Source organism: Theropithecus gelada, chromosome 19, assembly GCF_003255815.1.
Source record: "Theropithecus gelada isolate Dixy chromosome 19, Tgel_1.0, whole genome shotgun sequence".
NCBI lineage: Eukaryota > Metazoa > Chordata > Mammalia > Primates > Cercopithecidae > Theropithecus > Theropithecus gelada.
Genome location: NC_037687.1, coordinates 10,394,989 through 10,412,756, shown reverse-complemented (window position 1 = coordinate 10,412,756; position 17,768 = coordinate 10,394,989). Strand labels below are relative to the sequence as shown.

Genomic DNA, 17,768 nt, shown 5'->3' with positions numbered 1-17,768 from the left:
GGTGGCTGGGCCAGGCCTCGTCCTCCACCCCATCCTGCCCGCAACGCCAGCCCACCTGAGCGCCCGGCCAAAGGCAGAGAAGAGCGGGAAGGCCGGCAGGTCGTCCGGCTTGCGCAGGGCCCAGTAGTAGGAGGCAAAGGCCCCGGCCAGTGTGACCTGGCCCAGAGCCAGCACGAAGTTGGCCAACCAGAAGAACATGAAGGCATTGAAGATCTGCAGGCCCAGCAGGGCCCGGTGGTAGCCCGACTCACCACCGTAGAAGGCGAACTGGCAACGGGCATTGGGGCATAGGCGGGACTCATTGGAGGAGGGGAAGGTCTGTGGGAGAGAAGGGAGAACCGAGTCCAAAAAGAGGCGCCAGGGGTTCACAGTAGGCTCTAAGCATCAGGTGTGGGGCCAGGAAAACCATGAGGTAGGACAGGAGACATAAGGATCAGAGTTAAGTGAAGGAACTAAGGGTTTGGAACACAGCTTGTGCAAAGGAAGGAATTCTAGAAACAAGAAGTGGCCATCACCAGGGTCAAGAAGAGAGAATGGAGACAGGAAATGAAATGGGGAAAAATGGGCCGGGCAAGGTGGCTCACGCCTGTAATCCCAGCACTTTGGGAGGCAGAGGCGGGTGGATCACGAGGTTAGGAGATCAAGACCATCCTGACCAACATGGTGAAACACTGTCTCTACTAAAAATACAAAAATTTGCCTGGCGTGCTGGTGTGTGCCTGTAATCCCAGCTACTTGGGAGGCTGAGGCAGGAGAATTGCTTGAACCAGGGAGTTGGAAGTTGCAGGGAGCTGAGATCATGCCACTGCACTCCAGCCTGGCGACAGAGTGAGACTCTGTCTCATAAAAAAAAAAAGAAAAGAGGGAAAAATAGGTGATTTAGCACCCAGGGTGAAGGCCAGGGCAAGTTGAAGAGAGGAAGCCAGGTTGTCCTGGGAAGTTGTTCAATCCAGTTAGAGAGTCTCTTCCCCACCGTGCGTCCTCCCCCACACCCAGCACAAGACATGCAACAGGAGCCAATTTCTTGCTGAACCTCCAAGGGGACGTGAGAGGTTTAAAATCATCCGGGGCCTTCTGGGGCAATACCTGCCCTTCCCACCCTGGGGACGCCCACCTCTGGGTTGCAGGTTTTCGCAGTAAGTGAGCAGGAGCTATCATCAAAGATCTTATAGACCGCTTCATTGGAAGTGGACAGGAAGCTGGAGGTTCATTAAGGAAGCAGAGGTCTAGGACTGAGGACCCCAGGGACTTTCGTGGGAAAGAATCCATTATCCCACCAGTTTCCAGCCCTGTCCCTAAGATGCAGGTCACTTCTGGGCAAAGTTGGTCTTTAGCCATCCCTGGGGTCAGAGATTGGTGTCTGGGGGTGGATACACAGCAGTGCTGGCCCAGTAGGCGATGCAGAGGCACAGCAAGAAGAAGGTGACCAGTGGGTAGAGCAAGGAGCACATGACATATCCCACAGCCCTAGGGAGGAGCAGAGACACAGGCATCAGGGCAAAAGACACAACTCTAGGGACAGCTCCATCCTGACCCCCGGCACCTGGCCCCCACCTGCTGGCTTCTTTGATGAGTGCAATCGCGATGAGAATTCTCTTCCGGAGAAAGATGAGCAGCAAGATGATAATGACTTCGAGGATACTCAGAATGATCACTGCAAAGGGCAAAGGCTGAGCCGCCTGGGCTCCCCACTCCCTCCAAGGCCTCATGTCGGGGCAGGATTGGGAGACTGTGACTCACTAAAGGCCAACCAGGTCTGCCGTAAGTGCAGGTACACCCGGAAATCCGTCTGAAAGCCGAGGTCCACCAAAGAGACATCAGAGCCAGCCTCACCACGCAGTCGGGAGTACTCCATGTAGCAGTGAAAGATTCCTGCACGGGGGAAACCACAAGCTCAGTCCACCAATGCCTCCTGCAACTTTGCAAAGCGCTACAACTGCCTGCATTTAACAGAAGCAAACATCGAGGCTGAGAGGCTGCCTCTTCTAGCCCCTGCTTCAGGGACTTTACACTTGCAGTTCCCACCGCCCGGTGCATTCTCTCCCCATGGCTAGATCCCACACATCTGTAGGTCTCTGCTCAAGTGTCACCTTCACAGGAGACCTTCCAGAACCCTTTCCCCCTACTTGGAATCATAATCATGTGCTGCCACGGTCTAACTTCTCTTTTTTTTGAGATGGAGGCTCACTCTGTCACCCAGGCTGGAGTGCAGCGGCATGATCTGGGCTCACTGCAACCTCCACCTCCAGGGTTCAAGAGATTCTCCCTGCCTCAGCCTCCCGAGTAGCTGGGATTACAGGTGCCCGCTACCATGCCCAGCTAATTTTTGTATTTTTTAGTAGAGACAGGGTTTTGCCATGTTGGCCAGGATGGTCTCGAGCTCCTGACCTCAGGTGATCCGCCCACCTCAGCCTCCCAAAGTGCTGAGATTACAGGCGTGAGCCACCACGCCCAGCCAGGATAGCTGTTGAATGAATGAATGAATGAGCAGGTGTCAGGATGCTGCATGGCTAAGACCTCTCTCTGACCCCCTCGCCACCTTATAACAGTGATTCTCGGGAGTGGCCTGGCTATTAATATGTAGAGCAGCATTAGAAATTTTCAGCATTCAGGCCGGGCGCGGTGGCTCAAGCCTGTAATCCCAGCACTTTGGGAGGCCGAGACGGGCGGATCACGAGGTCAGGAGATCGAGACCATCCTGGCTAACACGGTGAAACCCCGTCTCTACTAAAAAATACAAAAAACTAGCCGGGCGAGGTGGCGGGCGCCTGTAGTCCCAGATACTCGGGAGGCTGAGGCAGGAGAATGGCATAAACCTGGGAGGCGGAGCTTGCAGTGAGCTGAGATCCGGCCACTGTACTCCAGCCTGGGCGACAGAGCAAGACTCCGTCTCAAAAAAAAAAAAAAAAAAAAAAAGAAATTTTCAGCATTCTTCTTAGCTTGCAAACTATAATTATAAAATAAAGACAGGCTTGGCCGGGCACAGTGGCTCATGCCTATAATCCCAGTACTTTGGGAGGCCAAGGCAGGTGGATCACAAGGTCAGGAGATCGAGACCATCCTGGCTAACACTGTGAAACCCCATCTCTACTAAAAATACAAAAAATTAGCTGGGCGTGGTGGCACATGCCTGAGTCCCAGCTACTTGGGAGGCTGAGGCAGGAGAATCACTCCAACCCGGGAAGGAGAAGTTGCAGTGAGCCGAGACTGTGCCACTGCACCGCACTCCAGCCTGGGCGACAGGGTGAGACTCCGTTTGAAAAAAAAAAAAAAGACAGGCATGGTGTGGTGGCTCATGCTTGTAATCGCAGCACTTTGGGAGATAAAATAAAAAAAAAAATCAAGCTACCTAAAATGCCAACACCCAGCTAGAAACCACTATTTTTTTGGTTGCATTGAGTATATTACTATTACTTTAAGACAGGGTCTACCTCTGTCATACAGGCTGGACTGCAGTGGTGCCATCGTAGCGCATTGCAGCCTCAGCTTCCTGGGCTCAAGCTATTCTCCCACCTCAGCCTCCCAAGTCACTGAGACTACAGGTGCATACAGCTAATTTTTTTTCTTTTTTTTTTTGAGACGGAGTCTCTCTCTGTCACCCAGGCTGGAGTGCAGTGGCGTGATCTCGGCTCACTGCTACCTCTGCCTCCCAGGTCCAAGTGATTCTCCTGCCTCAGCCTCCCAAGTAACTGGGACTATAGGCACATACCACCAAGCCTGGCCAAGTTTTAGTATTTTTACTAGAGACGGGGTTTCATCCTGTTAGACAGGATGGTCTCAATCTTCCCTGACCTCCTGATCTGCCCGCCTTGACCTCCCAAAGTGCTGGGATGACAGGCGGGAGCCACTGTGCCCGGCCCCCAGATAATTTAAAAATTATTATTATTATTTATTTATTTAATTTTTTTTTTGAGACAGAGTCTCACTCTGTTGCCCAGGCTGGAGTGCAATGGCACGATCTCAGCTCGCTGCAGCCTCTGCCTCTCAGATTCAAGAGATTCTCCCGCCTCAGCCTCCCAAGTAGCTGGGATTACAGGCATGCGCCACCATGCCCATCTAATTTTGTATTTTTATTAGAGATGGGTTTTCACCATGTTGTTCAGGCTGGTCTCGAATTCCACCTTAAGTGATCCACCCACCTCAGCCTCCCAAAGTGCTGGCATTACAGGTGTGAGGCATGGTGCCTGGCCTTAAATTTATTTTTGGCAATGGGATCTCACCGTGTTGCCCGGGGTGGAATGCAGTTGCTTGATCATGGCTCACTGCATCCTCAAACTCCTGGACTCAAGTGAATCTCCTGCTTCAGCCTCCCAAAGTGCTGGGATTACAGGCATAAACCTGCCTAGAAACCACTGTTTTCTTTTTTTTTAAGACGGAGTTTCACTATTGTTGCCCAGGCTAGAGTCCAATGGCAGAATCTCAGCTTACGGCAACCGCCAACTCGCGAGTTCAAGTGATTCTGCCTCAGCTTCCCAAGTAGCTGGGCTTATAGGCATGTGCCACCACGCCCAGCTAATTTTGTATTTTTAATAGAGATGGGGTTGGCCGGTTGTGGTGGCTCACAACTGTAATCCTAGCACTTTGGGAGGCCAAGGTGGGCAGATCATGAAGTCAGGAGTTTGAGACCAGCCTGACCAACATGGCGAAACTCCATCTCTACTAAAAATACAAAAATACAAAAAAAAAAAAAATTAGCTGGGCGTGGTGGTGGGGGCCAGTAATCTCAGCTACTCAGGAGACCGAGGCAGGAGAATTGCTTGAATTCGGGAGGCGGAGGTTGCAGTGAGCTGAGATTGTGCCACTGCACTCCAGCCTGGACAACAGTGCGAGACTCTGTCTCAAAAAAAAAATAATAAGGCCGGGCACAGTGACTCACGCCTGTAATCCCAGCACTTTGGGAGGCTGAGGCAGGCAGATCATGAGGTCAGGAGATCGAGACCATCCTGGCTAACACGGTGAAACCCCATCTCTACTAAAAATACAAAAAATTAGCCGGGTGTGGTGGTGGGCACCTGTAGTCCCAGCTACAAGGGAGGCTGAAGGAGGAGAATGGCGTGAACCTGGGAGACGGAGCTTGCAGTGAGCCGAGATCGCACCACTGCACTCCAGCCTGGGTGACAAAGCGAGACTCTGTCTCAAAAAAAACATTAGCCGGGTATGGTGGCAGGCGTCTGTAGTCCCAGCAACTTGGGAGGCTGAGGCAGGAGAATGGCGTGAACCCAGGAGGCAGAGCTTGCAGTGAGCCGAGATTGCGCCACTGCACTCCAACCTGGGCGACGGAGAGAGACTCTGTCTCAAGAAAAAAAAAATAATAATAATAATAATAATAAAAATAAAATAAAAATAGAGATGGGGTTTCTACATGTTGGTCAGGCTGATCTCCCAAATTGCTGGGATTATAGGCGTGAGCCACCACACCAGGCTAGAAACCACTATTAATATGAATATTTTACTATGAGTGTCCTCAGATTGGATTACCAAGCATTTTTCTTCTAGGAAAGTTCAAGGAATAATCAAAATATGGGCCGGGCACAGTGGCTCATGCCTATAATCCCAACACTTAGGGAGGCCAAGGCGGGAGGATTGCTCAAGCTCAGGGAGTTCAAGACTAGCCTGGGCCACATAGGGAGCGCCTGTCTCTACAAAAATATTTAAAATTTAGCCAGGCATGATGGTGCATGCCTGTGGTTTCAGCTACTTGGGAGGATCACTTTAGCCCAGGAGGTCAAGGCTGCAGTGAGCTGTGATTATGCCACTGAACTCCAGCCTGGGTGACAGAGTGAGACTCTGTCCCAAAAAACAAATCAAGGCTGGGCATGGTGGCTCACATCTGTAATCCCAGCACTTTGGGAGGCCAAGTCAGGCAGATCACAAGGAAGTTAAGACCAGCCTGGCCAACATGGTAAAACCCCGTCTCTACTAAAAATACAAAAAAAATTAGCCAGGCATGGCGTTGGGCACCTGTAAACCCAGATACTCAGGAGGCTGAGGCAGGAAAATTGCTTGAACACGGGAGGCGGAGGTTGCAGTGAGCCGAGGCTGTGCCACTGCACTTCAGCCTGGGCGACCAAGACTCTGTCTCAAAACAAAACAAAACAAAACAAAAACTCAAAAACAACAAAAATCCAAAATATGAAGCATTGTTTTGTTGAGCACAATATTGTGCCTCTGGATTCCATAGGCCTGAACTAAACAGGCCCCTACACATATTTTATCTGCACATTACCTCCTTGTCATTTAGTTTGCCAACTAGAAATATAAATTACCCTCATTTTACAGAGAAAGAAACTGAAGCAGGCCAGGCATGGTGGTTCATGCCTATAATCCTAGCACTTTTGGGGGCTGAAGTGGGCAGATCTCTTGAGGTCGGGAATTCGAGACCAGCCTGACCAACATGGAGAAACCCCATCTCTACTAAAAATACAAAATTAGTTGGGTGTGGAGGTGCATGCCTGTAATCCCAACTACTCAGTAGGCTGAGGCAGGAGAATTGCTTGAACCCAGGAGGTGGAGGTTGCAGTGAACTAAGATCACGCCATTGCACTCCAGCCTGGGCGACAAGAACGAAACTCCATCTCAAAAAAAAAAAGAAAGAGGCCGGGCGCGGTGGCTCATGCCTGTAATCCCAGCACTTTGGGAGGCAGAGGCAGGTGGATCACGAGGTCAGGAGATCGAAACCATCCTGGCTAACACGGTGAAACCCCATCTCTACTAAAAATTCAAAAAATTAGCCGGGCATGGTGGCGGGTGCCTGTAGTCCCAGCTACTTGGGAGGCTGAGGCAGGGGAATGGTGTGAGCCCGGGAGGCAGAGCTTGCAGTGAGCAGAGATCGCGCCACTACACTCCAGCCTGGGTGATAGAGTGAGACTAGGTCTCAAAAATAAAAAAAAAAAGAGAAATTGAAGCACAGTTAGGTTGAGGCACTTGCCCAAGGAATTGGCAAAGCCAGGATTTGAACCTCTGCTATTCTGGTACCATAGTATGCATCCTTAACTACAGCGCTGAGACATTTTTTCTTTTTCTTTTTTTTTGAGACGGAGTTTCGCTCTTGTTGCCCAGGCTGGAGTGCAATGGTGTGAACTCAGCTCACTGCAACCTCCGCCTCCCAGGTTTAAGCGATTCTCCTGCCTCAGCCTCCCTTGTAGCTGGGATTACAGGTATATACCACCATGCCCAGCTAATTTTGTATTTTAAGTAGAGATGGGGTTTCTCCATGTTGGTCAGGCTGGGCTCAAACTCCTGACCTCAGTGATCTGCCCGCTTTGGCCTCCCAAAGTGCTGGGATTACAGGTGTGAGCCACCGCACCCAGCCTGACATTTTCTTTTTTTTCCCTGATGGGCCATTTCCATGGGAAAGGGCAGAGCAGTGTGTAGATTCAGGAAAGAGGAGTCACGGGGAGGGGGTAACGTACCGTAGCCCAGCACCAGAACCACCATAATGATCATCACCCAGACCATAATGCCAGCCAGGAAGCGGAGCAGGATGATGAACAGGAGGCTCATTGCCATAGCAATGACCAGACCTCTGGGGAAAAGAAAATGGTCATGAACAGACTCCACCCCCAGCCAGGCTTAGAAGGGGCAGCCAGGGGAGAGGCCCCTCCCCTCCTGACTTACATGATAATCCAATACCAAGAGACGGTGTAATCTTCAAATATGCGCATGGCGAGTTGCCGCGCCTCTAGGACTCCATTGGCTTTCCTGGGGGAAGGAGACCGAGGCTCAGGTCAGACCCTCTTCTGTGATCAGGTCAACCCCAGGGGATGCCTGTCCCACCCAGGAAAGTGCGACCCCGGTGTGGTGCGCCAATCTCCTCACTTAGCGCCCTCCACCAGGTCCGTGATGTTTTTCCGGGAGCCATGCCCATCCTCATAAGTCGTCTCATTGCCCACCATCAGGACACCCTTGTGGGCGTGGATGGCGGGGAAGCATCTCCGGGCCACTGCATGGAGCAGAGGATGGGACTAGTCAGGCTGAACCTCTGCACAGCCTCCCCGTCCCCACCTGAGTCTCCTGGGATCCCCTGACTCACAGGGTTTGCTGGGGATGAGGACAGCAGGGCAGTCACCATCTCGAAGCACCTCAGCCACTCCCTGCCAAGAGAGATGGAGGGAGGTAAGTCCCCAAGGCTAGTACACTGCCGCTGCCCATACCTGGGCTCTCAGGACAGTCTACAACTCACTTTATTGTCCTTGAAGCCAGGAACACAGAACTGCTTATAGTACTCAAAGTCCCGGGAGCTGCGAGCATTCAGGTACGTGAGGTAGCGGTCGGGGCATTTTTCCACGCAGATCTGGGCGGGGAGAAGGAAGGGATTGGGTGGGGTTGGGACAGACCGCTCAGGACAGAGGTCCCAGCCCACATTCACAGGGGGAAAAGGATGGAAAGTGGGGAGAGGAAAAAGGGAATGGTGGGAACAGGTTACCTGGGGAGTGGGACATTGGAATTCCAGCAGAACCAGGGGACTGGCACATTTCACAATGTTGAAATAAAACAAGTAGGGTTTGTTCCTGGAGTTGGAGAAGGGAGAATGGAAACTGTTAAGACTTCTTCTTTTTTTTTTTTTTGACGAAATCTCGCTCTTGTTGCCCAGGATGGAGTGCAATGGCACGATCTTGGCTCACTACAACCTCCGCATCCTGGGTTCAAACGATTCTCCTGCCTCAGCCTCCCGAGTAGCTGGGATTACAGGTGCCCGCTTCCAAGCCTGGCTAATTCTGTATTTTTAGTAGAGACAGGGTTTCAACCATGTTGGCCAGGCTGGTCTCAAACTCCTGACCTCAAGTGATCCACCTGCCTTCGCCTCCCAAAGTGTTGGGATTATAGGTGTAAGCCACCACACCCAACCTGTTAAGACTTCTTAACCACCCTATAGTAAACTTTATTTTATTTATTTATTTTTTTTAAGACAGAGTCTCGCTCTGTCGCCCAGGCTGGAGTTGCAGTGGCACAATCTCGGCTCACTGCAAGCTCCGCCTCCCGGGTTCAAGCAATTCTCCTGCCTCAGCCTCCTGAGTAGCTGGGACTACAGGTGCCTGCCATGATGCCTGGCTAATTTTTGTATTTTTAGTAGAGACGTGGTATTACTGTGTTAGCCAGGATGGTCTCAAACTCCTGACCTCAGGTGGTCCACCCGCCTCGACCTCCCAAAGTATTGAGTTTATATGCGGGAGCCCCTGTGCCCAGACTCTTTTTTTTTTTTTTTTTTTGAGACAGTCTTTCTCTGTTGCCCAGGCTGGTGAGCAGTGGCACAGTCTTGGCTCACTGCAGCCTCTAGTGATCCTGGGCTCAAGTGATCCTCCACCTCATCCTCCTGAGCACCTGGGACTACAGACGTGTGCAACCACACCTGGCTAATTTTTTGTATTTTTGGTAGCGACAGAGTTTCCCCATGTTGCCCAGGCTGGCATCAAGCAATCCTCCTCCCTAAGTACTGGGATTACAGGCATGAGCCACCATGCCCGGACTGTTGTTTCCTGTAAGATATTTTCTGTGGCTGGGCATGTTAGCTCACGCCTGTAATCCCAGCACTTTGGGAGGCCAAGGCAGGTGGATCACCTGAGGTCAGGAGTTCGAGACCAGCCTGGCCAACATAGAGAAACCACATCTCTGCTAAAAATACAAAAAAATTAGCTGGGTGTGGTGGTGGGCACCTGTAATCCCAGTTACTCAGGAGGCTGAGGCAGGAGAATTGCTTGAACCTGGGTGGCAGAGGTTGCAGTGAGCCAAGATCGCACCATTGCACTCCAGCCTAGGCGACAGAGTTAGACTCTGTCTCAAAAAGAAAAAAAAAAAGATGGGCTGGGCATGGTGGCTCACACCTGTAATCCCAGCACTTTGGGAGGCCAAGGTGGGCGGATCACGAGGTCAGGAGATCGAGATCATCCTGGCTAACACAGTGAAACCCCGTCTCTACAAAAATAAAAAAAATTAGCCGGGTGTGGTGGCGGGCACCTGTAGTCCCAGCTACTCGGGAGGCTGAGGCAGGAGAATGGCACGAACCTGGGAGGCGGAGCTTGCAGTGAGCCGAGATGGTGCCACTGCATTCCAGCCTGGGTGACAGAGCGAGACTCCGTCTCAAAAAAAAAAAAGGTATTTTATATAGGGCCAGGCAGGGTGACTTAGGCCTGTCTTGTGCCAGCACTTTCGAAGGCCCAGGTGGCAAGATTGCTTGAGCCCAGGAGTTCCAGGCTGTAGCGAGCTATGATCCTGCCACTGGCTGACAGAGTGAGATACTGTGTCAAAATAATAATAATAATAATAGTAATAATAATAATAGGCTGGGTGTGGTTGCTCACACCTGTAATCCCAGCAGTTTGGGAAGCCAAGGCAGGCAGATAACCTGAGGTCAGGAGTTCGAGACCAGCCTGACCAATATGCTAAAACCCTATCTCTACTAAAAACACAAAAATTAGCCAGGCGTGGTGGCATGTGCCTGTAATCCCAGCTACTCGGGAGGCTGAGACAGGAGAATCACTTGAACCTGGGAGATGGAGGTTGCAGTGAGCCGAGACTGCGCCATTGCACTCCAGCCTGGGTAATAAGAGCGAAATCCGTTTCACAATAATAATAATAATAACTTAAAAACTGCAGCATCAGCAACTCTATGCCAGGTGCCATTCTTTTTTTTTTTTTTTTTTGAGATGGAGTCTTGCTCTGTTGCCCAGGCTGGAGTGCAGTGGCATGATCTCGGCTTATTACAACCTCTGCCTCCCAGGTTCAAGCAATTCTGCCTCAGCCTCCTGAGTAGCCAGGATTACAGGCACATACCACAATGCCCAGCTAATTTTTTTGTATTTTTAGTAGAGATGGGGTTTCACCATGTTGGCCAGGCTGGTCTTGATCCTCCCACCTCAGCCTCCCAAAGCACTGGGATGATAGGTGTGAGCCACCGTGCCCAGCGATGCCAGGTGGCATTCTAAGCTCTGTACATGTATTGGCACATCTAACCATCAAAATAGCCCGATGAGGGTGGGACCGTTATGATCCTCATTTTAGAGATGAGGAAAATGAGGTTCAGAGAGATTGAGACACCTGCCCTAGGTCACAGAGCCAGGAAGTGACGCCACTCAGGCTGTGTTTGCTCTGCTGTCTCTCCTGTTCATCACCACCTGACGTCTGATCCAGGACTGTCCCCTCTCAGTCTCTCCCGCCCTTAAAATGTGCGCTGCCAGAGAACAGGATGCTTACTATCTCATTTAGAGCTGTGTGTCCCCAAGGACTAGACTAGTGGCTGAGGGTGGTGGAACTTTTATCAGTACTTGTTTTCTTGTTGTTTTGTTGAGACCAGGTCTCGCTCTGTCGTCCAGGCTGGAGTGCAATGGTACAATTAAACCTTACTGCAGCCTTGGCCTCCCAGCTCAAGCGATCCTCCCACCTCAGCCTGCTGGGTAGCTGGGACCAGAGGGGCGCCCCCACCACATCCACCTAATTTTTCTTTTTTTCTTTTTTTTTTTTTAAGACGGAGTCTCACTCTGTCGCCCAGGCTGGAGTGCAGTGGCCGGATCTCAGCCTACTGCAAGCTCCGCCTTCCGGGTTCACGCCATTCTCCTGCCTCAGCCTCCGGAGTAGCTGGGACTACAGGCGCCCGCCACCTCGCCCGGCTAGTTTTTTTTTTTTTGTATTTTTTAGTAGAGACGGGCTTTCACCAGATTAGCCAGGATGGTCTTGATCTCCTGACCTTGTGATCCGCCCGTCTCGGCCTCCCAAAGTGCTGGGATTACAGGCTTGAGCCACCGCGCCCAGCTGTTTGTCTGTTTTGAGACTGAGTCTCGCTCTGTCCCCCAGGCTAAAGTGCAGTGGCGTGATCTCGGCTCACTGCAACCTCTGCCTCCTGGGTTCAAGTGATTCTCCTGCCTCAGCCTCCCAAGTAGCTGGGATTACAGGCGTGTGCCACCATGCTCAGCTAATTTTTGTATTTTTAGTAGAGACAGGGTTTCGCCACGTTGGCCAGGCTGGTCTTGAACTCCTGGCCTAAAGCAATACTCCTGCCCCGGCCTCCCAAAGTGTTGGAATTTCGGGCGTGAGTCACTGCGCCCAGTCTGTAAGCACTTGTTAAGTAGACTTAGGGAGATGGGAAATGCCTAGAACCTTCTGCCCCCTCCTCCCTAGCCCCCCCCCCATGCCCCAAGGAGTCAACTCACTCGTTTTTTGTGCCCTTCTGCCCACAGAACTCGCCCCGGCTATCAGTAGGGTAGATCACCTTTCGAGGGTCTCCATGAGTCCAGGCTGTGGAAAGATCCAGGGATACTGAGACACTACCACTCCTGAGATCCAGCCGTGTTCCCACTCCAGAGGCTATGGCTGCCTCCGCCCACCCTGGAACTCCAAGTCCTGCCCCGTTCTCTACTCACCTATAATGCCCACAGCCACGTAGCCCACAATGGCCAGGAGCAGGAATACACAGCATATGACGTCCGTGCAGCCTCTGGGGAGCAGAGGGGCAGCGTTTGGAGAAGCCTTGGTGCCACGTGCACCATGGGCCCATCTGTCCTCTGCAAACACCCTCATCCATGTATTATCTGGACAAATTTTCCTGAGTGGTTTGAATGCCGTACCAAATGTACATGCATTTTTATTTTTATTTCATTTCATTTTTTAATTTTGTGCAATAGAGTCTCACTCTGTCATCCAGGTTGGAGGACAGTGGCACAATCATAGCTCACTACAGCCTCGAACTCCTGGGCTCAAGCGATCCTCCTGCCTCAGCTTCCCAAGTAGTTGAGACTACAGGTGCACACCACCATACATTTTTTTAAATTTATATATATTCTGTAGAGATAAGGTCTAGCTATGTTGCCCAAGCTAGTCTTTTTTTTTTTTTTTTGAGAGGGAGTCTCACTCTGTTGCCCAGGCTGGAGTGCAGTGGCACGATCTCAGCTTACTGCAACCTCTACCTCCCAGGTTCAAGCAATTCTCCTGCCTCAGTCTCCCAAGTAGCTGGGATTATAGGTCCCCACCACCACGCCCGGCTAATTCTTGTATTTTTAGTAGAGACAGGGTTTCACCATGTTGGTCAGGCTGACCTCAAGTGATCTCCTGACCTCAAGTGATCCACCTACCTTGGCCTCCCAAAGTGCTGGTATTACAGGTGTGAGCCACCGTGCCTGGCTGCATTTTATTTTTTTGTTATTATTTTTTCAAGACAGAGTCTCACTCTTGTCGTCCAGGCCGGAGTACTGTAGAGCAGTCTCAGTTTACTGCAACCTCCACCTCCCAGGTTCAAGCAATTCTCCTGCCTCAGTCTCCTGAGTAGCCTCTGAGTAGTCACAGCTACTTGGGAGGCTGAGACAGGAGAAGCGCTTGAACCGGGAGGGGAAGGTTGCAGTGAGCTGAGTTTGCACCACTCCACCCTGGGTGACAGAGTGAGACTCTATCTCAAAAATAAATAAATAAACAAAAAATACGAACATGGTAAAAATTAAATCCAGGCCAGATGTGGTGACTCACACCTGTAATCCCAGCACTTTGGGAGGCCAAGGCAGGTGGATCGCTTTGAGCTCAAGAGATCGAGAACAGCATGGGCAACACAGCGAAACATCTCTGCTAAAATTACAACAACAACAAAAAATTAGCCGGGCGCACGCCTGTAATCCCAGCTACTCGGGAGAATGAGGTGGTAGAACTGCTTAAACCTGGGAGGTGAAAGTTGCAGTGAGCCGAGATCGCGCCACTGCACTCCAGCCTGGCGACAGAGCAAGACTCCATCTCAAACAAACAAAACAAGTTTCAAATATTTGTCACCAGATTGTTGGAGAACAGATCGGGGGTGGGGGTGTGTGAAGAGACAGGGATTGGGGTAGTATTAGCAGGGAGAACCCTCCAAAACCCAAAGCCCTTACCTGTTGTAAATAGGTCCTTTGAAAGTGGGATCATACTTCTGCGGCGTTCCTGAAAGTCAAAAAGATTGATGGGGTTGGAGACCTGAACCAAGACAGGGCTGGGAGAGCGCCCCCTCCCAAAAGCCCCTAGGGGTGTCTTTGCCTCGGCAAGAATGAATTTCAGAGACCTGTGGAATTTTCTGCCTCACCCACCTCCAGGTGACCACACCCAAGCCCCCAGTTCTGGCAGGCCAGGACAGGGGAGGAAGGAGGAATCACTAATTGTGAACAAATTTATTAACTGGCGGCCACCCACTGGTAAGAGGGCTGAAATGGTGGCCACCAGGGAACTAGGTGGAGACGGGGAAGGTCTGAGATGGGATAGGGGAAAGGGGGCGCTGGCAGCAGTGCCAGGCAGAGGGCTACAGGGGCAGGTCCTTTGGGTGGGGGAGAGTAAGGAGGGTCGTCTGCGAGGCTCCGGGGGAAAAGTGGGGTAAGGGGGGCTGGCTGATGGTAGGGAGGCTCCAGGCGCAGATTTGCAATTGCGCTCCCCCTCCAGCCCCCTTCCCTGCGCCCCATGTCCTCTTGAGGCCCCCACCGAGGGGCCGAGGGGTCGGCCCGGGGCTGTGGGCGGGGGTCGCTGCCTACCGTGTTTCCCGTAGTAGTGGGGCCGCTCGTCCCCCATCCCTGCAGGCGACCAGCCCCGGCGGCCGCCCGCACTCTCTCCCGCGCCCCCTCGGCCCTCCCGAGTCTGGAGGGAGGCACTGACCGCGCGACTGGCGGCGGCTCCTCCCAGCACAGCGCCAGGCGGGGCGGCCCAAACCGGTCAGACCGGCCCAAGCTGGGCAGCTGCCCAGACTGTGGGACCCGGGAGGGCGCGGGCGGGGCGGCAGCTGCTCCCGCCACTCACCGGCCGGCCGGATTTAGCCCTCCCCGCCCCCACCCGAGAACCCTGCGGCTTCACCCCGGGAACACTCCGCCACCGGGCGACACCGCCCAGAACCCCTAACCACCCTGAAAGAGCGTTTCTGTGACTCCGTTTTGCAGGTGTGGAAACTGAGGCACTGGCAGGGAAAACAGCCCACGGCCCAAACCCAGACAACCAACTGTGGAGTGTTGGGGCTGAAAACTTCTCCAACCTGTGCAGGAAATGAGTTTTCTTTTTGTCTGCTTTTTTTTTTTTTTTGAGACAGGATCTCCCTCTGTTGCCCAGGCTGGAGTGCAGTGGTGCAATCACAGCTCATCGCAGTCTAAACCTCCCGTCTCAAGCCATCCTCCTGACTCAGCCTCCCAAGTAGCTGGAGCTACAGGTGCTCTACTGCACTCGGCTAATTTTTAATTCTTTTTGTAGAGATGGGATCTTGCTATGTTGCCCAGGCTCATCTTTAACTCCTGGACTTGTGGGCTCCTCCCACCGTGGCCCCCAGTTGCACTACTGGGCCTGGCCTTAGAACAAGCATTTATTCAGCCCTTAGTGGGTACAGGCCTTGGGCGGGGCACCATGTACAGTGAGGCACCAGAGAGATCCAATCTCCACCCTTCTGAAGCCCACATCCTCCTGGGTCGCCCTTAATTCAAATGTTCCTTCTGCACCCTCTGAACTAGAAGATACTTAAAAAGGCCTTATCTTCCCTAAGCCTCAGTTTCCTCAACTGCAAAATGAGGCTAAAGTATGAAACCAAAACTGACCTCAAAGAGCAGGCATAGGCCAGGCACGGTGGCTCACGCCTGTAATCCCAGCACTCTGGGAGGCTGAGGTGGGTGGATCACCGGCAATCAGGAGTTTGAAACCAGCCCGGCCAACATGGCAAAACCCCTTCTCCACTAAAAATACAAACATTAGCCAGTGTGGTGGCACATGCCTGTAATCCCAGCTACTTGGGAAACTGAGGCAGGATAATCGCTTAAACCCAGGAGGTGGAGGTTGTAATGAGCCAAGATCACCTCACTGCACTCCAACCTGGGGGACAGAGTGAGACTCTGTCTCAAAAAAAAAAAAAGAATAAGGAAAAAAGAAAATAGACTGGGTGTGGAGGCTCACTCCTGTAATCCCAGCAATTTGGGAGGCCAAGGTGGGCAGATCGTGAGGTCAAGAGATCAAGACCATCCTGGCTAACTTGGTGAAACCCCATCTCTACGAAAAACACAAAAATTAGCTGGGCATGGTGGTGCGCACCTGCAGTTCCAGCTACTTGGGAGGCTGAGGCAGCAGAATCACTTGAACCCAGGAGGCGGACGTTGCAATGAGCCAAGATTGCGCCACTGCACTCCAGCCTGGGCGACAGAGCGAGACTCTGTCTCAAAAAATTAATTAATTAATTAAATTTTTAAAAATCTAAAAAAAGAAAAACACTGCATAGATCAGGCATGGCATACCAGGGGTACACACTTAGTATCAGGGTTCACAGTTGGCAATGGGTATACTGTATGATCACTGTAATGGTGTTCAATCAACATAGGGGTACAGAGCAGGTATGGGATGCCGCAAGTATGGGGCATATGGTCAGTGAAGCCACAGGTAACATGGATGTATATAATTATCACAGAGGCACTTAATCTGATTGTGGGTGTATAGTAGGGGTGAAGGGTATACAGTTTGTGTGAGGTATACAGCCATCATGGGTGTATACTATGGGAGTATACCAGCATGGTACAGCTGGCCGCACCCCCCATGCCTACTGTATACCCCCATGCCTACTATATACCCCCACACCAACTATCCACCCACGTGCTGATTATATACTCCTTTGCGTACTAAAACTGGTCTCACTGGTTGGGTGCTATGGCTCATGCCTGTAATCCCAGCACTTAGAGAGGCCAATGTGGACAGACTGCCTGAGGTCAAGAGTTTGAGACCAGTCTGGCCAACATGGTGAAACCCAGTCTCTACTAAAAATACAAAAATATTAGCCTGGCGTAGTGACGTGGGCCTGTAATCCCAGCTACTGGGGAGGACGAGGCAGGGGAATTGCTTGGGCCAGGGAGGTAGAGGTTGAGGGAGCCGAGATTGCACCACCGTACTCCAACCTGTGCTACAGAGTGAGACTCTGTCTCAAAAAACAAATAAAAATTAAAAAATAAAATACAACTGGTCTCACTGTATCTCCCAACTTTTGTGTGTGTGTGTTTTGAGACAGAGTCTTTCACCCAGGCTGAAGTTCAGTAGCGTAATCTTGACTCACTGCAACCTCCACCTCCCGGGTTCAAGCAATTCTCCTGTCTCAGCCTCCGGAGTAGCTGGGATTACAGGCGCGTGCCGTAACACCCGGCTAATTTTTGTATTTTTAGTAGAGACAGTGTTTCACCATGTTGGCCAGAATGGTCTCAAAACTCCTGATCTCAGGTGATCCACCCACCTTGGCCTCCCGAAGTGCTGGGATTACAGGCATGAGCCACTGAGCGCAGCCAGTATCTCCCAACTTTGAGGCCGCTTGTGAATTTATTTATTTTTATTATTATTATTTTTAAAAATAGAGATGGGCTGGGCGTGGTGGCTCACGCCTGTAATCCCAGCACCGTGGGAGGCCAAGGCGGGCAGATCATCTGAGGTCAGGAGTTCAAGACCGGCCTGGCCAACATGGCAAAACCCTGTCTGTAGTAAAAATACAAAAATTAGCCAGGCGTGGTGGTGGGCACCTGTAATCCCGGATACTGGGGAGGCTGAAGTAGGATAATGGTTTGAACCTGGGAGGTGGAGGTTGCAATGAGCCGAGATTATGCCACTGTACTCCAGCCTGGGCGACAGAGCAAGACTCTGTCTCAAAAAACATAAAATACAATACAATAAAAATAGAGACAGGATCTCACTGTGTTACCCAGGCTAGTCTCAAACTCCTGGCCTTAAGCAATCCTCCCACCTCAGCCTCCCAAAGTGCTGGGATTGCAGGCATGAGCCATCATGCCGCAACCTGCCCCTCCTTGAATATTTATAGATATTTATAGTGCAGC

At 51.6% G+C, this 17,768-nt stretch overlaps 1 protein-coding gene across 5 annotated transcripts in view; it reads right to left on the bottom strand.

Annotated features, from left to right (window-relative positions):
- SLC44A2 (solute carrier family 44 member 2) overlaps nt 1-17,768 on the bottom strand; it is a 48,870-nt gene that overhangs the window by 9,115 nt on the left and 21,987 nt on the right. For 3 of the 5 annotated variants that reach the window (XM_025366080.1, XM_025366077.1, XM_025366081.1), the window contains exons 1-15: nt 14,469-14,881; nt 13,842-13,890; nt 12,354-12,427; nt 12,144-12,228; nt 8,426-8,510; nt 8,183-8,293; nt 8,033-8,093; nt 7,819-7,942; nt 7,618-7,701; nt 7,413-7,525; nt 1,741-1,872; nt 1,555-1,654; nt 1,375-1,467; nt 1,115-1,199; nt 56-318 (exon numbers count right to left, since the gene is read on the bottom strand). In XM_025366080.1, the coding sequence (XP_025221865.1) occupies nt 56-318; nt 1,115-1,199; nt 1,375-1,467; nt 1,555-1,654; nt 1,741-1,872; nt 7,413-7,525; nt 7,618-7,701; nt 7,819-7,942; nt 8,033-8,093; nt 8,183-8,293; nt 8,426-8,510; nt 12,144-12,228; nt 12,354-12,427; nt 13,842-13,890; nt 14,469-14,505 (1,496 nt within the window). In that variant the 5' untranslated portion in view covers nt 14,506-14,881. Of the gene's footprint in view, nt 1-55; nt 319-1,114; nt 1,200-1,374; nt 1,468-1,554; nt 1,655-1,740; nt 1,873-7,412; nt 7,526-7,617; nt 7,702-7,818; nt 7,943-8,032; nt 8,094-8,182; nt 8,294-8,425; nt 8,511-12,143; nt 12,229-12,353; nt 12,428-13,841; nt 13,891-14,468; nt 14,882-17,768 lie in introns of those variants that run through there. The other 2 variants (XM_025366078.1, XM_025366079.1) reach the window with 2 other exon arrangements.